At 36.1% G+C, this 25,836-nt stretch overlaps 1 protein-coding gene across 27 annotated transcripts in view; it reads right to left on the minus strand.

Annotated features, from left to right (window-relative positions):
• Adgrl3 (adhesion G protein-coupled receptor L3) overlaps positions 1 to 25,836 on the minus strand; it is a 752,737-nt gene that overhangs the window by 297,677 nt on the left and 429,224 nt on the right. For 21 of the 27 annotated variants that reach the window (XM_041671395.1, XM_041671374.1, XM_041671371.1 and 18 more), the window contains one exon: positions 1,147 to 1,161. The exons of the other annotated variants lie outside the window; for them this stretch is intronic. In XM_041671395.1, the coding sequence (XP_041527329.1) occupies positions 1,147 to 1,161 (15 nt within the window). The remainder of the gene's footprint in view (positions 1 to 1,146; positions 1,162 to 25,836) is intronic. 27 annotated transcript variants of the gene reach the window in all.

Below are 25,836 nucleotides of genomic sequence, written 5' to 3' on the forward strand. Positions count from 1 at the left end.
GGGACCTGGAGCCACATTCAGTTATGACATATGATAGATAGTACATAAAAGCGTGGCAAAGATTATCATAGCTTAAGTACATCGATGAATCTCTAAATCGGAAGTTGGGTGAGTGAACATATTGCACAATTTGATCCCTTTCCGTGAAGCCACTTTGGATGACTGTGTTCTTCTGAACCTGCTCTGGGAAGCGTTGCTTGCTTCTACTTGCAAGGCAAACACACTGAAGAAACAACCATGCAGTCCGCTGTTAGGTTTGAGATGATTAGAATTTTCCTGGGTGAAAAAAAGTAGGAAGCCACAAGGAATTGGACGCTGACCTGCTTTTTAACGAATAAAGGATTATCCTTTGTTGTTAGTAATTAGGTCCTCAGTATTAACTAGAAACACAGATCCCCTGGAAAACAGTCTGAGAGGAACCTCAGCTATACAGTAAAGGTGGCTGAAAGGAAAGGACATTCCTAAGATAGTCAAAGACTTACTTTCTAAAGAAATAAAAAGTTTTGTGGCAGAAGTTGACCTTCACATTCTGCAAAGATAGGGACCACTATAAATTTGTAATTGCAAACAATAATGATGGTATAGAACTTAGGAGTTTTCATATGGAAAATTTGCTACAAACACGAGTGACTCTGTAACTCAAAATTGTATGTTAACCTTATGTTATCATTAATAGTGGGCTCAAGGTTACTAACTGTAGGTAAGATTGTGTGCATTCAGAGTCGCTTGGCCACAGACATTAACGGCACTGAGGATAATTAAGAAGAGTATTCTGTCCCCTTTCTCCAGTAGTTAGTTAATGTAGGAGGAGAAGCACAGTAGAGCTAAGGGAAATTAAGAGAGAATGAGGAACAAATCTAAAGCAATCATTAGTCACCATACCTGCTGGATTTCTAAATCCTAAGTTTCAAATAAAGCGAAATAAAAGACAGGGTTGATGATTTTATAATATTACTAGTTGGTGTTAGGTAAAAGGATCAAACCAGCACTGGTCAGTAACACAGATTAAAGTGAAGTTGAGCAGCAGAAGTAGTCAATAAATTTGCATGAAATAAGAATTAATAACAAAATTATTTAGCTAAATGTTAAGCTGTTAAACAACTTAGCCTATAAATAGTATATAATTTATGAAAGGTATTTAATTACCTTTTTGTTCCACTTCTATTGGAGAGAGAGAAGTAAAGAGAGAAAGGAGAAAAGAGAATAGATTAATGGTACGGTATTGGCCAATCACTTTTATTCACCTTTTCCAAACTGAAAGTAAATAATTTATTGCAGTCATGCTTGCTTAATTGAACACCTTTAAAAATATTTCACCAAATAAATACTTTTAAAATAATCATACACTTTAAAATACAGCATAAACATCAAAAATTACTGTAAAAATAATATGAGGAGTGCAATAACCATAGCAAGAACACCCGTAGCTACATTTGAAAAAGAGGTCATCAAGTTTATAACACTGGAATTTTCAAGCAGTTTTGTTAGTTTCTCTTACAAATGCTATAGCAGATACCATTAATTAACAGAATAGCTCTTTTGGTTTTGCAGCTTACAGAGGTGACCTGTTCAGAAGAAACCTCTCCTGCAAACCATTTCCTAGAACCATAGACTTGGGAGAGCGCATCAGTCTTACGATGAGAAGTACAGCTTGTAAAGCTACAGGCAAGTGGAGGACTCCGAGTGAATGAATGCACTTAGAATCCTTACCGAAGAAACCTCTCTTTCACCTGTCAATATTTGACTCTAAGATGGAAAAATATTTTCTCATAAAAATCTTCCATCAGAATATTAATGTTAATGATGGGCTTTTTCTGAAATGCTTAACTGAGTCACCATATACTCAGAACAGAAGATTATGAAATAGGCTATGCATTTGTAGATCTTACTATGAGTTTTAAAGGTTCTTATAAAAATTAGAAAAATGTAACATATCCACGAAACATTAATTGGCACCTTCATTACTTCATAAGCATGTATAAATAGACCCAATTTGTTTATACCTTAACAAGCAAAAGGAGGGCCAATCTGAAAAAGGCAAAGATTTAGGGGAAGAATGGCTTTATAGCCTAAACATAAAAATTTACAGAGTCCAAGTGTTGTAAACCTACTGCAATTTTAGTAGAAAAAGTTAAATTGATGTTTTTCACATGGAAATAAAGTAAAAGCCCCAGTGATGTTTCAAAAACAAACAATAAATGCTGAGATTATGTAATTACATTTGGGTGCAATTTCTATACCTCAGCATAAATTCTTATGGCTTTGGCTACTTTCCAAATAAAACTTTCAAAAGTCCTTTGAAAGTATAGTATTATATATCAGAAGAAAAAATAGTCATATATATGCACACACATAGGCATATACATATTTGTCATATATATATATGCATATTCATAGAAAAGTTGCATCTTTTTTTAACAGAAGCTTTTTTATTAATTTTACATAACAACAACAGTTCTCCCTCACTCCCTTCCCCCCACCTCTTTCCTCCACTGCCATCCACTCCTTAGAAAGGATAAGGCCTCCCTCCTGTGGGAGTCAACAATGCCTTGCATATCATGTTGAGGCAGGACCACGCCTATCCCCCTTGGAACCTGGAGAGCAATAAAAGAGATATCTTGATAGAGGGAGTCATTACGGGGTTAGGGAGAAACCAGAAGCCAGGAAATATCCAAGAATCCACAAAGATGACCCCAGCTAAGATACAGCTATAGCTATATCCTAGTTATAGTGGGGAGGGTGCCTTAACTAGCCAACCCCTATAATCAGATGGATGACTACCCTAATTGTCACCATAGAACCTTCATCCAGTAACTGATGGAAGCAGATGCAGAGATCCACAGCTAAGCACTAAGCCAAACTCTTGGAGTTCAGCAGAAAAGGGGGAGGAAGGATTATATAAGCAAGGGATGGAGTCAAGATATTGATGGGGAAATCCACGGAGACAGCTGACCAGATCTAGCGGGAGCTCATGGACTGCAAAGCTGTATCTTACTAATTTAAAAATCTAGTTTTAAACAATATTTCTGTAATTCTTTCAGAACTTCTACTACTGTATTGTCAACATCCTCATTTATTCTTTATGAAGAGACTACTAGGCTGCGGGTGAGTATGGGCCCATGGAAAGCCTTATCTAGGAGAGGTCCAGCTGAAGATGAAGGGTAGTAGTGCCAGAGTCTGCCAATTCTCAGGATGAGCTCATCCTCTTGTGATTGGAATAGGGTTGTTCTGGAAGAATCTTCCACATTTACAACATGGGATGTGAGGGAAAGAAAAACAAGATGCCCAAGAAGAATGCAGTTCAGTCTACAGGGTCTGTTTCACAGTAATTCAAATTTGCTGTAGCCTCTACTGCAACAAAAGACAGAGAGCAAAAAAGCCACTGGCCAGACTGCCCAGAATCCTGCTGCAAGCTTCTTGGGGCTCTAAGTCAAGTAAGTTTACATACTTTTGGTCACTGGGCAAATAAATATGTTTGCTAACTCAGCTTGGATATCCTATGCCTGCTGCAGATCAACAGGCCTCTATTACAGCTCATTTCAAAGCACTGAAATTACATACCCTTTAATTCTAGCTTAAAAACAAATAGCTTTATTTAAAGATGCATTTCAAGTTTAGACTCAAAACAAAAATGCATTCAATCTGGCAATGAGAGGAAGTACAACTGGCAATTTAAAAATGATTTAATTGAGAACTTCAAAGTTTGAACTTGACGCTCATTACAATAAAGACCAAGCTGGGGAATGGGAAGTTGACATTTTTCCACTCGTGGTTTAAGAAGGATTTCCACCTAAATAGTCCCTTGATTTTTTTTCTTCCCATGCCACTTTGAAAATTACTTGTGAAATATTTGTATTCTAAAATACCAGAACTATATTCTTCATTCACATAAAAAAATATTCCTTAGAAGAAATAGTTTGTGTTTGTTAATGATAGTTAAGTTGTTTCAAAGATTTATTTTTATTTATTTATTCACTTGTGTGAGTATGTGTGTCCATCTTTCCATCCGTCCACCTCTATGCATGTATATGTTGGTGCTGGTAAAGACCATTGGAGCACCAGAAGCTGGAGTTAACCGATGTTAATGAGCTACCTCATATGGGTGCTGAGAATCCAATGGGGTCCTCTGAAGGAGGATTAAGCTTTACTTACTATGAGATTTCTCTCCAGCTCCATGATAAGTTTCCTCCACACTTGCAAAAACAGATTTCTTTTTAAATTAGGATACTAGGGTGTATTTTTAAAGTTGGCAAAAATATGCATCCATTATATTGAGTGAATACTCTCTTATGCTTTGGCTTTTATTTTTCAAAGACATTTGACTTCTTTTACCCCAACTCTCATTTGGTAAAATTTTGATTTTAACCTTTTGGTGTTATTCTAATTTCTTGGAATTTGGCATGCCCTGTAGAGGAAGTCACTCTTTCTTTGCTACTTGCTGGTACTCAAAATTAAGATTGATTAGGCAGGTCTGCTTTGGAGAATAATTACTATGGTCTTGCCATGTCGTGACTGGCTGGAGCTCATTCATCATTTATTTGTTATTTTCAAGGCTGAAGTAAAGCAGTCCTATAATTTAAGTAGCAACAAGCTCACACAAATCATATTTCCATAACAAAAACTGGCAAGATGACATAATTTGTCAGTAAAAAGCTTGGTAACATTTAGCATTGGCCAGCCTTAGCTTGATTCTGAATCTGATGCTAGAAACCAACCTACCCTGGAAAATCAAATTAGATGGAGACAAGAAGCAAGCATATGACTGTGTGCTGTGGAAACACACAGTTCATGGTACATAACAAATATCTAATAAATAGATCATGAATTGAGTACATGATAAAAATGAAGGTAATTTTGTGTCTTGGTATTTGGAACATACTGGAGAAATGATCTGTGAGCCCGGTAAAGCCATAAAATCTATTTCACTATCTATGTAAGATCTTTCAATATTTTATGCATGTGGAGGAAAATAAAAACATATGAACAAGTGGTATCTCCAACTTACTCTATGTAAAACTGTAAAGAAACAAAACAAAAGGAAGTGGACAATCCTGCATGTCGTACTGATCAGAAAACTACCTCACTTACATAAAACAAACGGCAATACAACAATCTAAAAATACAGTGTTTCCTTCTCTCTTCTGTGTAATGACATCATAAATAAATGAATTGGATGATGACAACTGTAGCTTATCCTTCCTCAGAATCTCCTGCCTTTTAAATGGTCCAGTATCCTGAATTCTGACATTATAACTGTCATTTCTCATTTCCAAATCTCTTTAAAAATAATTCTCTGCCTTTTCTCTCTTCACTTTTAATCCTGAAAGTTTTTTTTATTGTCCATTCAGCCTCAGTAAATATGTTTATATATTTCCTTAAAGTGATTTTATTGTTGTCCTTCATCAAGCTTAATGTCATAAGCTATATCCTGTGGTTTGAATAAATGACAGATTCAAATAAAGGATAACTTTATTCTATATATATAAGGAAGACATTGGAGAAGAACCAACTAGTATATTTATCTTTCAACCTTCAAAGGTTCATTATATATATATATATATACATATAAATATATATAATAAGCATTTTTGTTTAGAAAAAATGAGATATTATCAGTTCAAATTTTTATATTATATGAAATACTTTTGAATTGCAATCTTTACAAGAAAAGTTATGGATCAGAGAGTGTGCACAGGTATCGCCAAACTTCATCACATTGCATTGCAAATTGCAGAGAAACAAATCTTTTGTCTGCCAAAAAACTGTTAGTTCCATAACTGAAATCTATGCAATTGTATATATCTAATTATAATCTTAAATTTTCTTTTCTAAAAGTGTAAGTTACAGAGTATACCTTTCCTTCTACAATGTAAAGATGCAAATGTTATAGTCTCATAATGCCTCTAAGTTTTTGTAATATGTAAACAAAATATATAGGGAATATAATATAGTTATAGATTATTAATATTTTATAAGTCAAATATTTTCACTGAAGTACAGCAGTATTTTAAACAGAACTAACTTCCTTGTTATCTTTCAATGATACTTTCAAAGAAAGGTATTCCGTGACACTCTTTTCTGGGCTATTTTCCCAGAGATTAGAAATTCATAATGCCTCTCAAGGGAATAAGAGGAAGTGGATGGTTCATAAGTTCTTTTGTCTTTTTAATAGACAGAAACCTTTATTTCAGACCTCCCATGTATAGTCGTTTCTTTCTTTGTTTGTTTATTTTGAGGCACATGAATGTCTCTTCCATTTCCAAGGGAAAATAAAATCTCTTCAGTAAATAGAAATAAGATCTGTGGGGTTCATTAAATTTTTTGGTGTATTGCATATCAAAAATTCTGACAGACATCTGTCTCTTTCAGTAAACAAAGTGCTAATCCTTTATTTAATGAGATACAGAAATAATCTCAACAGCTAAGCTTCTAAATTATGTTTTTCAAATAATACCCATGCATCAGTGAATAAAAGTGCCATTCAAGCACCTTGTATTACAATGGCTTTATATAATGTGTTTCCAAATTTAACGCCTCCTAATGAATTTCATCTTGGAGTGTGGAGACTGAAAATGTCAATAATTCATAAAATGCTTGCACTCGTCACATTCTAATTCAAACACTTAAACATAGTATCTATAGATGTTGCAGACACAGAGATGGTCCTTTGTTTGGTACTAACATTCTATTTCATTGATGGATCAGTAAAACCTTTCAAACTGTTAATTTAATCTGTTTAGAGAAAATGGCTATTAGCAGACTCTTTTGAGAATCTATTTGAAATAGCTCCAATGTAAATAACAATTTTTCAAAGTTATTATTGTTAGCACTTAAAATCAATACTACATTTAGTAAACCAAGGATGCTCCCTTGTTGTAATGATTTGTCAGTACTGTGTGATAACCATGTGGTATTTACAGAGGCTAAATAAAGAATAAAAACGGTCACCTCAGTGTACAAGGCTACCTGTATATTATTTTATGCATCATGTGTTTCTCTCTGATATGATAGGTAACAACAATGTTGACGTCAAGACTTCTGACTTTTAGAGTTCTTGTTAATTCCCTTTTGGTGTGAACAACTGTTACTACTCATAATGTTTTCTGAAGAATTAAATATGGTGTTCTTTTGAAACCATTTGGGAAAACAAGAAAACATAAGTGGAAGAGTTAGGATTCAGACCTTTCACAATTGTTGACCATATACCCCACTGGCAGGTATTGAGCAATCATATGCTCACAAAACCTTGAATGTCTATTAATGTAAAGGCAAGCGGATATCTACCTGTGGGAAATTTACAGTCCAATGGGCAAGTTTTAGGATATTCATTCACCGATGGTAAGCTATTCATAAATGTTTTCTAAGGAGCTTGGGTAAAGGTATTTGAAACAGACCCACACAAAAGTGAATGAGAATCGGGAAATAAAAAAGGATTGTGTCAGGAAAAAAAAAAAACAAATAATAACAACAACAAAAATCAACACTTGAGGAGCTACCCTAAAAATATGGAGGATGTAAAACACATTTAGTTTTTTTAAGAAACTCATACCTCATTAAATGTGGGACTGGCTTCATTAGAAAAAAAAAAAACAAAAACATGATTTGCATGTGGTAATTATAAGGATAATAGTCAAAATTATTACTATGTATATGATTTCTATAGCCAAAACAAGCATTAACATGGATTTCACATTGTTTAGTAGAAAATACAATATGGATGTGAATTTAAAATCATTCATTTTAATATATATATATATTGTAAGTGTGTGAAGGGATGAACTATGAAAAGTGTATGAATAAACACTGCGTTTGTGTCTATGTACCTAATGTATGCCTGGTAGAACTGGAATTTCAGCCAGGTTTCAGCAGCCATGTGGATACTTGGAAGTAAATGTAGGCTCTGCAAGAGCTGCAAATGCTCTTCAGCTACTAAGTCCTTTCTCCAGACACTCATTTCATTTTTTATTTTTATTTATTAATTTTTAGTGTTTGATGACACATAGAGGTCAACTCAGAAAGAATTCCAAATGTTTAGATATTTAGTTTAAAACACTTGCTATTCTCTCAGAAATATTCCATCACTTTTAATAGTCCAAATAAGTGTTATTCAATTTAAATGCAATTTCTAATGGAGATGGGTCTTCAACAATCAACTACAGGAACTGGTAACTGTTTCTGAGATGAGGCAGGTGGGGTATACTTTAAGCTTTGGAGGGCACACATAAGCATGGTCATCTTGGCATTCATTTCCTTCATGTTTCTTTTAGCAATGCTTAAAATAGAAAAGATAGTTTGTTTCTAGGTCCAAACAAAGGAACTCATTGGATAATTTCTACTGCCATAGTGCCTTGAGTGCTACTTTGATTCATTTCACGTATATAGTCACATTTATTATTTGTCAACACTTGACATTTGTCACTGTCTCTCTATTTCTTCTGAAAATACTTAAAGGCTCCCAGAGGCAGAGAACTTAGCATCATGTGCCTAACCATGACCAGTTTCTATCCCAGTGTCCTGATCCAACTCTGGCCAATCTTGGCACCTTTATGCTTTTTCAACAATGGGAAATGGTTATAGATGTGATCTTGTAGTCTGTTCGATTACACGGACAAAGAAGGAAAGGACAGTCATTCAGATGGACAAGCACATGTTGTTTCTTCTGTAGGTACTTTAGAGTGGAATCAATTTAACCTCTCACTTTCTACATATGCAATTATATATCGCAAAAGTATTTGACTGTCAACTGCTAAGAAAAAAATGAATTTCTGAGTGCACTTTAATTAATATTATTAATTTGTTAAATGTTTTATCTCTATTATGTTGTTTAATACTTAAGTCATCATTACTTAAGATTATTATCACTATATTAAAGTAGAAACAGAGTATAGAAATTGTGTAAACAGCAAATGGTTGATCTGATATTTGTACTCTGTAACCTTCACTGTCAACCTTTCTTATACTTAACTAGTCAAAAAGAAATAGTTGATTGGGAAAATAATGAAAACAGATTTAACTTTTCTAAGATTTTGTTTTTAATTGTGTCAGAATAGGAGTGTGTGTGTTGGCCTCATAAGGCCCAAGCATGAGGCCCAGTGTAACTTCCTGAACTTAGCTCAAGTTTGGAAACCTGTCTTTGGCCATGACTTCTGCATATGAGTGACTCAGCACAGACTGATCTAAACCTGCCTCTGTCCAGCCCCTGATAACGTAGCCCTTATTCCTTACTCCACCTCACTCCATCCCAAGACGCCTACTCCCATTAAAACCCTATATATAACCACCTACAATAGCTAATCAATCGAAGTGTCTCTTTTCTACATCAGTCCATTTATGCATGCTATATAGATTGATCAGAGCTGGATCCAATTCTATTCTCTGTCAATATGCATGCAGAATTTAGAGAAGAGAGAGTTGTGACAGAAAATATTAACTTCTTAGAAATTGAACACAATCACAATGCTGACCAGCATAAAACATGGATGTGCTTTAACGTTTTGAAAGTGAAATTGTCTTTTTAAGCCAACCATAGTTTCCATCTAACAGCATGAAACCGATGTCTTAATCTTATGTACAAGTTACTTTGTGCATTTTTAGGAATCACCAGTCTCCTATGAATCCTCTGTCTGAGACTAGTGAACCATATATTACCTATTTGAATTCAGGGCCATTAAAGTCTTGCAAAGTGTTTATTGCCCTACACATATTACTGGTCCTGTCACTGAACAGAGCCCTCTTTCTAGTTTATAGCTAATGTAGCATTTCTTCGTGACATCAATAGATTAAAACATTTACTACAAGAAAAAGTATGTGAAAACGGAACAAACTTATTTTGCTACTAGCAAACTCAATAAATCTGTCCAGTTTTCTGATGCTCAGTCACATTTAAAATCAGTCCATATTTATCTTTCAGGCAGTAAGAGAGAAGAAAAGCGAGGTTAACTTTCTTATTCTCTTCCCCTGACAGCAATGCTTCTTTGTTCATGTTAGTAAATGGCAGTTAAATAGAAGCAGATCTATGTTTCTGATATGTACCTGGGAATATTTAGGGAAGGGTCAATGAATGCTATAATCAATTCCGATGATTATAACACAATCATTATTGTAGGAAAAAGGCTGGATAACAAGGGTTAATTTGCTGAACTTTACGACGCTAGTTTGACAATTTACATTTCCCATTAAAAGAGTAATGATTAGCAAACCTAGTTTGCTTCCATTTAGACAAATGAAAACAAAAAGTAAAGGCCCTAAAAGGATTTAGTTCATTCATTCATTCATTCATTCATTCATTCATTCATTCATGCATCTATGTACTGAAGGACCTAGGGATTAAAGCTAAGGTGTCATGCACACTTAGGCAAGCACTCTAACTGTGAACTATTTCCATAGTTCGTTGTTTTATGCTTTTAACTGATAACTAAGGGCTAACAAAATTCATAAAAATAGCCAGGAGACTTCTTGTCAGTCCTATTACATATACAAATTTCTTTTACATTTGTTCCATATCTTCTTTCTAGTCTGCCCCCATACAAGTAATGATTATGTACAATACTTAAATAATTATTTTTGTACAACTGTTCTGACAGATTGACTAAGCATCAGAAGTTAAAATAGATCATCACAGGAAACAATTTGCTCTCTGAATTTTATGTTTCAATAATGTTTTCCTTGGTTTTGCTATTTACAGCACAGCAAAACAATAAATGTTTATTAAAGAAGATCATGCCCAAAGCTAGAACTGTAGTACCAAAAAAATGTAAAAAATACCTCAGATATGTGCCCAAAATATTCTTATGACACATCTGATATTTTGAAAGATGCATTTGAATGAACACCTTGGTTTTATTTTTTTTATATACTATTCTGTACAGAAACTTCCTCTTCTACAGTAGAGAAACCATTTGGATATACAACCACTGTTTTGCTCACCCACTCTTCTGCAATGAAATATAATGATTTCCCAAGCCTGGCAATATTAATATCACGTTTAATAATCACCTCTACACTAATCTCAACTTTTATGAAATTCTTTGCTTTCTACGAAGTTTTCAGACCCAACCCATGTGGTCCACAGCTTTACTATTTTTGGAAGCTAAGACTTAGGAAGAATATTTCACTACAATTTATCCCTTTGAAGATCTCAAACTAAGACACCATTCTAGTTAATATGTTAAACAGAAGTGTGAAAACCAATACGATTCAATAATTGAACAGATTTTTTTTATAATGTTAGTCATCTGATTCGAATCATATGAATCTTACCTGATTAAACTATAACAGCTATCCAAGAAAGCAGCTAATATGTCAAATGTTCAAAGAGCACAGGGAGTGATTAATGTCTTATCTAATATGATTTATACATGGCTCGGTAATATTTTTATAAGACTAAATAATCTCTATAAATGTTTTTACTTCCTCAGACATAATAAATGTAAGTATTCCTATGTGATCCTGTACAGACACTTGGAACCAGCTCAAGACAAGGTTTTGGATGCTAGTTATTAATTTAGGGGAAGTATAATCTCAGGAAGCAAGTGTGGAAAGACAGAAAATAAATATAGAGGGAATAAATAAATTGTTACTGTTGATAAAAAGTGTTGAGGGAGGTCCTCCCACTCCTCCGGCCTATAGCTGCTGAGATACCAGCCCATTGGGGCGTGGTCTCTCTCCCTTTAAAAAAGCGGCCACTTCCCTCTCCTCTCTCTCTTCACTTCCTGCTCCGCTGGCGACTAGACTCCCTTCCTGGTTGCACAGAGGGCTGACGGTGATCTGTAAGTTTTTTTCCCCTTTAAATAAATACCACCCTATTAATCATAATTCCAAACTGGTGTGGCATTGTTTGTGATTTATGCCTTCAGTTGGCACCCAACATTTGGTGTTAGGACCTCTCCTTCCACCACTCGGCTGCCGGCCGCGAGTTTGGCTTGGTGCGAGCCTCCCTTCCTCCGCTGTCGCACCCGACAGGCAGCCTTGTGGCCTGTGTCTTGTGCGTGGAGCCAGCAGCTTAATATAAATCATCACGCACTGGCTTTTATTGCTGCAGTTCTTTATATTTTCTCTTTAGACACCTCAGATTGACTTCCAGTCCCCACGCACTCTATCGTCTGCCTCCCCATGTGGATTTAAACTCCACAGGCCTGCGTAATCTCCACCCACGTGGTTTGCTCTTTTCTGAGAAATTTTTAAATCTCCCTTGCAAGGACAGCTCTTAAGTGGTACGAACCAGAGCACACGGTTACTGAAAGCTGCAACCCCTCAGGGTGACTCTGTCACAAGGAGGCATAAGCGGCTTCCAGGTTGCCCTTCTCTACCCCTGGATTCTGGGTTTCTGGTTCCGTCTCTGGAATTGATTTAATTACATTTACTTTGTTGAGCAACTTACATTTTCCAGTTTTTATCAAATACTAGGCAGACTCTGAAACAGGACCCTGTTTTCGTCACGACTTGGCAACAGCGCCACCTGCTGGATAATAGGTAATATGGCAGTTTTCGTTTCCATCACGAATTTTACTGTTCTGGTTACCAATACAATGGGTTATATCATGCAAGGTTTATATGACTATGGGATAACTTAATTTACTGGTTACTAGGTTTCAGTATTCTTTTGCATATTCTATCATTTAGGAAGAATATGGCACTCCTAAGAACCATACAATCTTTACTAGAAACTCATGCAGGTCAGGAGATTCAGGATTCAAAAGAGGCAATAATAAAGACAATAATAAAAAGACTTGAAATGATTGAAAAAATTATTGGAGCTGGTGAACAGAGTAATAAGGCACAAGGGCAGGATACAATGCCAACACCAGCTATTAGAACTGGCTTACCCAAGGTTTTAGCGGCATACCCCATACTTAATTCTGACAAAGCGTCAACTTCTAAAGGCTCAAAGGGAGTCAGAGAAGCTAGATAGATGCCAATAGCAATGAATTATCTAAAAGAAATTAAGCAAGCTATTGTTAATTTTGACTTGCACTCTGCATATGTAAAGGAAATGATAAGGACTTGGGCTTCTAATGCTAGAGCTACCCCCCATGATTTCCATCAGTTAGTATCTGCAGTTTTAGATAATGGACCTTCCTTGATGCTTGGAATTTATTTCAGAGAAGAATCCAAACATATGGAACAGCAAGGAAGAGCAAAAGGTGTTGAGGTTTCCCAAGATCAAATTCTTGGTTCAGGAGAATATACTGATCCATAGGTCCAAGCTCTTTAATGGCGATGAAGTACTGTGTCTATGTAACCAAGCAGCTTTAAATGCTTGGAATAAGATACAAGATCCAGCAAAAAGGGTTGAACCATATACCAGAATTAGGCAGGGACAGAGAGAACCCTTTATTGACTTTTTGCAAAGATTAATTAAGGCTCTGGACATAGGGGTAACAGACCCAGAAGCTACACGAATATTTCTTGAATCTCTAGCTTTTGAGAATGCAAACATAGAATGCAAAAAGATAATTGGGCCTTTAAAGTCTAGATCAGCACCTATGGATGAATGAATTCAGCATGCGATGAATGTTGAGACGTTTAGCTATAACGATGAATCTTGGGTAGGAGAAGCGATTTCCACAGCAATGAGGAGACATCAAACTGCCAGGTGTTTTAATTGTGATAAATTAGGACATCTGAAAAAGGGATTGCAGGCACAGAATTTCTAGGAATAATATCTCCTCTGGGAATGACAAAAATAGGAGACCTAGGCCTTCAGGTATATGTAGGAGATGTGGTAAAGGCCGACATTGGTCCAACGAATGCAGGTCAACAACAGACAAACAAGGCAACCTGATACCATTGGGAAACTCCTTGAGGGGCCTCTCGCAGGCCCCCAAGCCAACAGTGGCCCAGCCATTCCCAGTCACAGTGGAGAACGTGCCTCACCAAGAAAATTAAAAGCTCCAATTTCTGCTGTAAAAAGTAATACTGGTCTAAATGATGAATTATGTGTGGAGGATGAGTCAAAAACCCAGTAGGACAGAGTAAACGTATATTTTGGCAGACTTCTATTAACAATCAAAGACCAAAGCTAAGAGTCTGTATAAATGGCACTTTTATTGAAGGCTTATTAGACACAGGTGCGGATGTAAGTATCATTACCCCAGAATCTTGGCATCCAAATTGACCTCATCAAGAGGTAGATGTTCAGTTCCTGGGAATTGGAACCCTATCTCGTGTAAAACAAAGCACAAGATGGGTTGAATGCATAGGGCCCGAAGGACAAATAAGAAGACTAAGGCCATATATGGCCAATATTGCCATAAATTTATGGGGCCGTGACCTGCTACAGCAATGAAATACCCAGATTAACATTCCTGTAGTTCCAGAAACTCATAATTCTGGGAAGGATATGATGAGGTATTATGGAAAAAGGTCACCAGCCATTCAGGCTGTACAAGAACATACAGCAAATACCAAACCTTTAGAGGTACCAATAGCCCTACCTTTAAAATGGCTAACTGAGAAGCCAATATGGATCAAAAAGTGGCCTCTAGCTGAAGATAAACTACAGGCATTGGAACAGCTGGTGCAAGAGCAACTAGATGCTCACCATATTGAAGAATCAACCAGCCCTTGGAATTCTCCTGTGTTTGTTGTAAAAAAAAAAATCTGGTAAATAGAGAATGGTGACAGATCTAAGAGCTGTCAACAAAGTAATTCAACCTATGGGCCTACTACAATCTGAGATTCCTTTGCCTTCTCTGTTACCAAAAGGATGGCCTCTTATAGTTATTGATTTGAAAGATTGTTTTTTCACTATACTGTTACAAGAAAAGGATAGAGAAAAATTTGCCTTCACAGTGCCTACTTATAATAATTCTCAGCCTAATAGGAGATATCAATGGACTGTCCTCCCACAGAGTATGCTCAATAGTCCAACACTGTGCCAATATTTTGTAAGTAAGCCATTGGAAATAATTCCTAAAGAATTCCCCAAGTCCATCATTTATCATTACATGGATGACATCCTGTTATCTGATTCAAATAAAGATACTTTAGAAAGGATGTTTGAAGACGTAAAGAAGGTCTTGCCTAGGTGGGGATTACAAATTGCCCCTGAAAAGATTCAAAGAGGAAATTCTATTAATTACCTAGGTTACAGAATAGGGTTAGAGAAAATTAAAATGCAAAAGGCACAAATTAGGAGAGACTGGTTAAAGACTCTTAATGACTTCCAAAGATTGTTAGGAGACATTTCCAGTCTACAACCAGCTGTTGGGATAACACCTGATCTAATAGTTCATTTAAACAAAACCTTTGATGGTGATAAAGATTTGAATAGTCCAAGAAAACTGACAGCTGAAGCAGAAAAGGAACTGACAATGATTGAGGAAAAATTACAGGAGGCACATGTGGATAGGGTGAACTCAAATCTTAGCTGTATCCTCGTCATATTGCCTTCCAGAATTTCTCCTACAGGGATTCTAATGCAGAGGGAAGATATTATTTTAGAGTGGATATTTATACCTAATAAACCAAGTAAAAAATTAAAAACTTATGTGGAAAAAGTCTCTGAATTAATTATAAAAGGTAAGCTGAGATTTCGTCAACTAGCAGGTATAGACCCAGCAGAAATTATAGTGCCTTTTACTACTGAAGAAATAAAAAAGTTATGGGAAGACAATGAACCGTGGCTAAGAGCTTGTGTTAATTTTTTGGGAGAAATTAATAGCAACTATCCCAAAAGTGGTAGACTTAACCTTATAAAAAGAACTTCTTGGATTCTTCCTAGAATTGTACGTGATGCTCCAATAACTGGAGGCCGTACGTTCTATACTGATGCAAATAAATCAGGGAAAGCAGGTTACAAGTCAGATGAATTGAGTAAGGTGGAACAAAGCCCTTATAATTCTGTGCAGAAGGCAGAATTATATGCCATTCTTATGGTGCTAAGGGATTTTAAAGAACCTCTTAATATAGTTACAGATTCACAATATGCAAAGAGTTATCTTGCATATTGAAACCGCTGAATTTATACCAGATGACACAGAATTGACTTCATTGTTTATCCAGGTACAAGACATAATCAGGAACAGGCTTTGTCCGATGTACATAACACACGTCCGGTCCCATACGGGTCTGCCTGGTCCTCTAGCCCAAGGCAACGCTGAGATTGATCAATTATTGATTGGAAGTGTGTTGCAGGCCTCAGAATTTCATAAGAAGCATCATGTCAATAGTAAAGGCCTACGGAAAGAATTTTCCATTACTTAGCAACAAGCTAAGGACATTATAAAGAGATGTCCTACTTGTTCTTTCTATAATCAAACACCGTTGCCTGCAGGGAGTAACCCAAAGGGCACTAAGAGAAATGAAATCAGGCAGATGGACGTGTTCCACTTTATGGAATTTGGTAAATTAAAATATGTACACCACACCATAGATACGTATTCAGGTTTTCAATGGGCTACTGCCCTGAGCTCAGAAAAGGCTGATTTAGTAATCACACATTTATTGGAAGTTATGGCCATCATGGGTATACCTGCACAAATAAAGACAGATAATGGTCCACCACATGTATCTAAGAAAATGAAACGCTTTTTTGATCATTATAATATAAAACACATTACAGGTATACCAAATAATCCTACAGGTCAGGCAGTTAGATAAAGATCAAATCGTACTATAAAGGATATGCTGAACAAACAGAAAGGGACTGAAAATACCCCCAGAAATAGATTACATAATGCTTTATTAACCTTGAATTTTCTTAACGCTAATGAGAAAGGAACGACAGCAGCAGAAAGACATTGGATAATGGAAAAGTCTGCTGAACTAAATCAACCGATTTATTTCAAAGATGTGCTGACCTCTCAGTGGAAGCCAGGAGATGTGCTACGTTGGGGAAGGGGTTTTGCTCTTGTTTCCACAGGAGAAGAAAAATTGTGGATACCATCAAAATTAATAAAGTTTCGATTTGAAGAGGAGAAACCTCTTGGAAAAGAGAAATGACAACTCATCCACAATGATGATATTCATACAGGTGGTAAGAAAAACATATAGAATGGGGGCAGGGTTCCTGGATGTATGGATTCTGACAGATGGAAAAATACCTGCCCAATAGGAAATATCAAGAAAACTGAGTGGGTTGTGTAAGTAATATTAAACCATATTTCTAAATTTATAAAGCTGGTTTCGAAGTTGGACTCTGGCTCAGTCCCTCTCCAATTCCAAGCCTGTTAGTAAGAGAAAAACCCAGAGTTTCTGGAGTTTCTGTCTCATGTCAAGAGCCATGATATGGGACAGAAAGAAATATGAGTTTAGAAAACATCTTTGCTTTTCTTCATATCTATCATACTTTTCATTGAATATATCTATCATGCCTTTCAGTGAATATATACATATATGTCTATATGATTAATGTTTAAGTTTTTCACAATGAACAATGAGTTTTTCCTGAAGTGACATTTGAAGTTTCCAGGAAGAAGATGGAGCCCCATAACAACAACTCCACCTGGTTGATATGACGTCATGATACTGATAGCGCTACTACAAGACCTGCTTTGGGTACCAGCTGCATAAGACAGTTCCAACTTGGTTAGCTGAAATGGTGCACATCTTATACAACATTTTGGCCAGACCTGCACAAAATACTCAGAGACTATTGGCAATTTTAAAAGACATTGATCTTGAAATTTAATCATCATTTTACTTTCACAGGATCCCCCAGAAAGAACGTCGCCCCCATGACAGCTGGAAGTAATTCTAGAGGACGACGTCCCCTCTCCCAGTAAAGTTTGCCCTTGGGTTTAGGGACATCATTTAGGGGTTGATTATAATTAGTATACGATTGAGGGTTGGGGGAGGAATTTTATTAGCTCAGGAATCATTTTGGAAAAAAAAAAGAGGGATGATGGGATAATAGATTTGTAATTGTGAGTTACAGTTTTTAGACAAATATATTGGTATAGATTCTTGTATATTGATGCAAAGTTAAATTATATTGACTATTGTATGCAAGCATGTTTCTACCTCTGTTTAAATCATTTTTATGTATTGACATATATTGTATTTATATATATATATATTGTATATATTTACCATATTGCAGTGTACATTTCTACCCATGATTAAGATACTTATATAATGTTTGTGCATTGATATATATTCACCTACTGCAATGTATATTTGTACATTGTTTATATTTGGAGGTCATTGTCCTCATTTGTTTCACAGTCGTTTATTGTCTTAGTCTTTAAGTTAGATAGATATTGAGAATTATATAGACTAATAGTCATCTAAGTTTGTCATTTATAATTAGACTAATCAGGTTCGTTAGATATATAGAGATTATACTTAGTATAGATAGATAATCTTCAACTTCTTCAAAGAGCTGTAGAAAATGGCCTTTAATCTAACTCAGAGTTTTGTGGTAGTGAGACACAATTGCTCCTGGCAACACTACTCTATTCCCGAGAGAATGTTGAACACCAAAGACACTCCACCTGGAGCCTTTCTTTTTGGCAGAACTGGCCTTTGGGCAAAGAAATGCCCATACCTCAACCACTGACAAAGATACAGAGCGTGCATCAATGGATAAAACAGGACTGTCATATCCTGCCAAGAAAGGGTAAGATAGTTTTGAAAAGTTGCTTGCCTTTGAAAATGGTATGTCAGTTATGTTAGGCCTTAGCCAAAGTTGGTTGCTTCAACGCTGCTAATGTGACTTTGGGTGATTGCCCAGGTAGCTAGTTGTCTCTGTGATTTGTTGCACGTTTTGGAAGTTGTTTTACTGAACTTCCTAATTACCCAGGTAACATTATTTCCCTTCTCAGATCTTCAATGGGGTTGAAGACTATATAAATGTAGTTACTTTCTCTCATGACTTGGCCAAGTTATTTATTATACAAGACCTAAGCTAGTTAGAATAGGATATTTGTACTTATTGTATATAATTTCATAGTAGGTTTAGAACTCTCTTATTTAAACAAAAGGGGGAGGTGTTGCGGGAGGTCCTCCCACTCCTCCAGCCTATAGCTGCTGAGATACCAGCCCATTGGGGCGTGGTCTCTCTCCCTTTAAAAAAGCGGCCACTTCCCTCTCCTCTCTCTCTTCACTTCCTGCTCCGCTGGCGACTAGACTCCCTTCCTGGTTGTGCAGAGCGCTGAAGGTGATCTGTACGTTTTTTCCCCTTTAAATAAATACCACCCTATTAATCATAATTCCAAACTGGTGTGGCATTGTTTGTGACTTACGCCTTCAAAAAAGTGCTAAAGCATATTTAGATCTTTCAGAAATATGCAGACTACCTCAGAGAACTGTCCAACTGAAATACAGGATGCTAGTGTAATTACCCAAGATTTCTCCCCACGTTATAAGAGGAAGTCTTTTGGTTTTGTGGTTTTTATCAAGACAGGGTCTCTCTGTATAGCCCTGGCTATACTGGAACTCTCCCTGTAAATCAGGTTGGTCCTGAACACACAGACCCATCTGCCTCAGCCTTGTTGGACCAAATTATCTCAGGGCCTGCACCTGGAGGCCTATAGGACAGAGAAAAGCTTGGCTCAAGTTTGAAGGAACCGAGGATGAGACAGCAAAACTTATGTAGATGCCCTTTCAGCCAGGGGGAGAGCTTTGCTTTCTCTCATTGGCTGGAGGTACCCCCCACATCACAGGATGTAACTTAACCTATATAAGCTGACATTCACAGTAATAAACTGAGTTCCTACTTTGACTTGACTCCCTGTCACATCTGATTGCACTGCTTAATGGAGCTATGGATCTGATTGCCCTGATTTCTGGGTCTGCAGAATGGGTGGATAGCACACTCACCTTTTCCTGGGGAAAAAGGCTAAGGAGGCCTAGCATGACTTCCAAGTGATGGTATTAAAGAAGTGTACAACTTTGCCCTGCCATAAAAAAGGCAGTCTTAAACACAATGAACTTCTCTTTTCACATACAAATGGTTGAATCCAAAGCCAAGCAAGTCAATGGTCCTAGAGAAATTGGCAGCAGATCATCACAAGACAAAAAAAAAAGGCATCTGGAGAGAGAAGTGAGTATCAGAAGTAAGACTTGATGCTCATCAAAAATGAGTTGTCTTGCAATTTGGCCAAGGTCAGAGTAAGGTCAAGGGAGTGGAGCATGAGTGTAGAGGCATCTGTAAACTGTATGTAAACACACATGCACATTTGAACAAATCAGAGACTAGGTCTCATTTTTAAAACTCTCTCATCCTAGAAAACTCTTACAAACTTATGTGTCATTCCAAATGGACAGGTTGCTAATATTATGGATTTTCTTTACACAGCAGCTTTTCCTCACTCATCACTCATCCTACAATAATGAACATATTTTTGTGTTTTGTTTATTTTGTATTTTGATAGCACAATATTGCTAAGGTTTTTTTTTTTAAACTTCCAGTTATTTGCAATTGAGAGTAGAAAGTGTTGAAGAGTAACTTTTATACACTCCATGGCTGCTGGCAGATAGAAGAGAAAAGTGGAATCTCTGGCTGAGCCTGTCTATGCTAAGCTGTTCTAGGAACCGAGAAAGTAAGATGAGTCAACTAGATCACCCGTTGGAATCAATGCCAGCTAAGCCAGAGCAGGTGGCTAGGGCTCTAGAAGAAGTCATAATTCTTTCTGTCTGTTCATTTTATGATAACACTATTTGAATTTAGTCTACAATAATTCTTTCTTATTTTGATAAGAAAAACAGGTTTATATGTCTTTTATCATAAGAAATTACCATGAAATATTTAATTATTATAAAATAAAACTGTTCTCTTATAAACATCATTGATCATTTTATTATCTCGTAGCCTTAAAAGGTATAGAGAGGGAAAGGGAAAATGATGTAATCATATCATAATCTCAAAAATAAAAGACAATTAGAAAAGATATAACAAAGAACAGTAATTTAAGAAATAGCTTTTACATAATTATCATCAAAGAGGCTTTATCCAGAAACGGAAGGGAGCAGATGCAGAGACCCACAGGCAAACATTAGGCATAGCTCTAGGAATCCTGAAGAAGACAGGGATGAAGGACTGTAAGGACCAGAGAGGTCAAGGAAACAAGAAGAAAACAGCCCATAGAAGCAACTAGGGCTCATAGGGGCTCACAGAGACTGAAGCAATAGTCTCAGAGCCTGTATGGGTCTGACCTAGGTCCTTTGCATAGATGTTATGTTTCTGTAGGGTGGTGTTCTTATGGGACGCCAATAGTGAAAGCAGCAGCTGTCTCTGGTTATTTTGCCTGCTTTTGGAACCCCTCCTACTTGACTGCCTCATCCAGCCTTAAAACGAGTGGATGTGCCTCTCGTAATAATTTTAGGCTTAATGTAACCTGGTATGTCAAGTTTGGTTGAAAACTTTGGGAGGCCTACCATCTTCTGAAGGGAATCAGAGAAGGAGTGGATCTGGGGAATATGAGAGATGGGTGGAGGGTTTAGGAGGAGAGACGGAGGGGAGGAACTGCAATCAGGATGTATTATATGAGAAAAGAATAAAAGAAAAAGGATTTAATTTAGATAATGTAATAATGTGAAAGAATTCAGAATATTTGAAGAAGAATAAAAATAACAGAAGTATTTTCATTTTTAACCTGTATATTTTTATATATATACATATACTTATTTTATTCTATACTTATATAGAAAAGTCAGCTCTTACAATATTTTAACACTTTGAAATAAATTTAAACATAGATCAATCTAACTAATTTCCTATTGAAGTTAAAATACAAGTAAGTTAAAGATAAAAGAATTTAGACTTTATTAAGGAATGGGGACACAATAAACACCTGCTGATTAGCTGACTTCATAAAGTTAACTAAAGATTAATAACTGATTTTTAGGGAGACACTTTTGAGACATGGTTTCTATGTGTACCCCTGGGTAACCTGGAACTTGCTCTATAGACCAGGCTGGGTGTGAACTCAGAGATCTGCTTACCTCTGCCTCCCTATGTATGCTCCTAGATAATAATTTCTTGATGGAGGAAGAACATAGAGAAAAAAGCAGGTACAGTCAGTGTTCGTTACAAAAGTATATAATTTTCTAAATGCCTTATCATTGGGGTAAATAAGCAGAGAAATCACTAACACTGTAAGATGGAGTGCACTGATGAATGTTAAAACTGGATTCAGAGGTCAACTCTCAATGTTTCCATTCTTCACATGGGTATATTCACTGATGATAACTATAGATCCTACACTATATATGTACGTCATTGTTGCTGGACACTCATGCTATGTTGTGACATCAGTGCAGCTTGCTGCCCATCATTTTCTGGGAACCTGGATGTGAGCAATTCAGAAATCCAGTTGAGTTGAGTTGGAAAATAGTGTAAAATCATTTGATGGCAATTCTTGTTAAAAAAAAAAAAAGAAAATGAAACAATATATATACAGTCAGGAACATAAAACAGACACACACATATAAAGCAAGTTATGTCAATAATAAAGGATAAAAGATTTACAGATGACTTCAAAGAAGACAAATTCTCTCAAGCAGGAACCCCATGAATTCAAGGCAAGCAAAAGTGTACAGAGAAGTATAAACTGTGAAATTGTGTGTCATAAGCAAAATCTTCTGGGGACTGGGACATACTCTATGGAATCACAGACTATACTTTTTTTTTATTGAGAAAAGGAGAAAAAAAAAACAAGTTTCCACCTCCTCCCAGCCTCCCATTTCCCTCCCCCTCCTCCCACCCTTCTCCCCCTCCTCCCACCCTTGTCCCCCTCCCTCTCCAGTCCAAAGAGCAGTCAGGGTTCCCTGCCCTGTGGTAAGTCCTAGGTCCTCCCCCCTCCGTCCATATCTAGGAAGGTGAACATCCAAACATTTTAAAAATTATGTGTTATATGTATATGTGAGTGTTGGTCACATAAGTGAAAGTGCTCTTTAAGGGCAGAATAGGACAATGGACACCTTAGATATAGAGCTATATAGGTAGTGGGAGCAATAAAACCTGAGTACTGAGGACAAATTACTCTTAACTTCTGAGCTATCCTATCAGCTTAAGGTACTATCAAATTTGAACAGGGTGAAACAAAATGGGTCAATGCAACTGAAAATCGTGGATGTAATATTAATATTGAAGAGTGTAATAGTGTAGTAGTCACCATGTGAGAAACGTAACTGGCGCACAGCCAATGCTCAGAAGAAATAAGAGCGAACAATAACAACAAAATATTAGTATCTATTGCGACTACATATATTCTGCCTTAAAAACTATTATTTTTATACACTAGACCAGCAAACCGTTATGTTCACAGCATTTCAGTATGAGGGACTATGATATAATTGCTATGATATTTAATTAGTTCAAGAGAAATATACCAAGATACTAATTACAGATGTGTCTTAAAACACACACACACATACACATTAATATAGACAGAACAACAAAAGAATCATTGATATATCAAAACATTATCTACAACACACAAAGTTCAGTAAATTCATTCAGAATTAGACTGGAAAATAATGTAATAATAATAATAATAGTAATAATAATAATAATAATAATAATAAGCTGCTAATGGTCAAGTTGGCCTATCAACAGGACAACATGGTTGCCATCCAGATTGTACACATTGGCTCCGGATGCAAGGTACATGGAGTCATATATTACGGCCTCAAGACAGTAAAGGGTACATGACAAAGGAGTGTGGTCTCCAAAAGAGTAGGGACCCTGAATACCAGCACTTTCTTGATGTAAATTCAGAGATATTCCGCAATTTAAGATTTAGTCCATGGGCTTCTCCCTAGAAAATGTAGAATATTCTTCTATGAATTTGTATTATTGCTAAAGAAATGACAAGCTAATGTAATAATTATGAAATTAGGTGTATAGGCTACATTAAGATATGCAATATAATACCAAATTATATATAAATTAGACAAAAATAAGATAGAATAAAATAATAAGAAAATCTGAGAGGAAAATGCAAATTTCCATATAAATTATCAGTGGAGTGAGAAAAGAAGAATATGACCAATTAAGAAATGTTCAAGGTGCAGGAACTTAAAGGTTAATTTAGCAAGAAAAGAACAGGTCACCTTCCAACTTGGCCATTGCAATTTAAACTTTGAATTTTAATTTTTAACTGAAAATAGCTATATAAAACAATACATCATGTTCTTTATCTGGATCACTTAGATTTCCTACTTCTAGTTTAAACCATATCACCCATTGAATAAATTAGAATTTTCAAAAAAATTATTTTAAATTATTTTAAAAATAAAATGACAAAAGGTCTTGAAATCTTAAGTCATAGTAACAGTTGAAACAGTATCCTTAAAAATATTTTAAACATTATTTTAAAATATTAAATTAGAAAAATCAAATTTCTTGTAAGTAATATAGAAAAATTCAGAAACATTGTAAAGGAGGATTTGAAATGCCAGATTTAAGACGTTGACACAGTACTATACATGGAATAAGACAACTGTTAGTAGCTTTAAATTCCACTGCATCCTAAATGACACTTATTGTTGGCGTAGTAACCAATTTCTCTCAGGACCAGAAGAAATCCACATCATAATGCTAAGCTATAGTGAGCTGGCAAATTTGGAAGAGAATTTGTAAAACTCAGATGACCTGTTAAACACGGATTTCTAAACAGGATATGAAATTTGGGGTAAGTTGAATGCTGTATTCTGAAAACAGTTTAGGTAAATTATGCATTTTACAAAGAGAAAGGAGAATAAATGCATGTAAGAGTGATCAGCAGTATATTTGAATTAACTTGGCAAAAACAATAAATGGTGAGGTAAGACACACAAGGAAGGTGGCAGGAATCTTTAATTCTTGAGAGGTGTACAAAAGCACATGGGGATGTGCCACCAGTGCTCCAGGACGTGGGAGGAGCCTCCCTGTCACAAAGCATCTGCTAGAGCACAGGAGAAAGATAGGCACAGGAAATGCTGGAGTTTCATGTTCCAATATTATTATTACTGGCAGTGAGAATTCGCTTGCTTAATAAAAATCTGAGTATACTGGTAAGTGAGAAAAAAATATAAGTTTTGATCATAGACGTAAAAGTAATCATTAGCTTTAATAAGCCTGCATGGGCCCAGTCTTGTGAAAATCAAGTAGAAAGGACAATTAAATAAATGAAGCCAGCACTTGTTGAGTGACCTTGCCGGATTATTAGTTTTCTTTCTTTGGGAACATAATTACTCTTTGCGAAGGACTCTACATGCACCTGTGTTCTGAGTGGCAATTGTGAACATTTAACATTTTCCTATCAATTTTGGATGCACCAATATCAAATAACAAAAACTGAGGAAGGGTGACCTTTTCCAGAAATTACAGTTTGTATGTGCCCATTAAATTCCTTCAGCAGGAGCTGGGGTTTTCCTCTTAAGACCGCTAATCAGATGTTCAAGAGTGGTTCATGTTAGGTCATCCAAAGAGCAGAGTTGTTGTACATTAAAAAGAGACCCTGCACACTATTTAGACATAGGATTCCAAGTTTGTGAGGACAACTGGCCAGTACTCAGGTGAAGACACCATTGTGTTTGTGGTCTCTAAGTAAGACTTTTATTTTAAAGTGGGATGTGTTTAAAATAAACATCAAAGCAAACAATGGAAGAAACCATCATAGAGGAGGATCATATATCCTGGTGAAGGAAGAGAACCTAGATTCTGTGATGACAGAGTTTAGTCTTTTTTTTTTTAATACCCAATTCTTTGCATTCATTGCTTCTCTGAATCACTGCCCAGCAAGACTGTCCTAATTTGTTAGCTCTAACAATAGAAATAACAGTTGTGATACCAGTGTTTATAAATGGATTTACTTTTCTTAAAATTATATGGTGTCATCGAACATTGATGTTTTAATTGGAAATTCAGAAATGTATTTTCAGATGTGGGTGGATAAGCAAATGCTT

Source organism: Microtus oregoni, unplaced genomic scaffold, assembly GCF_018167655.1.
Source record: "Microtus oregoni isolate MIOR12 unplaced genomic scaffold, Mior012 000021F_ref0000039, whole genome shotgun sequence".
In the NCBI taxonomy this organism is placed as follows: Eukaryota; Metazoa; Chordata; class Mammalia; order Rodentia; family Cricetidae; genus Microtus; species Microtus oregoni.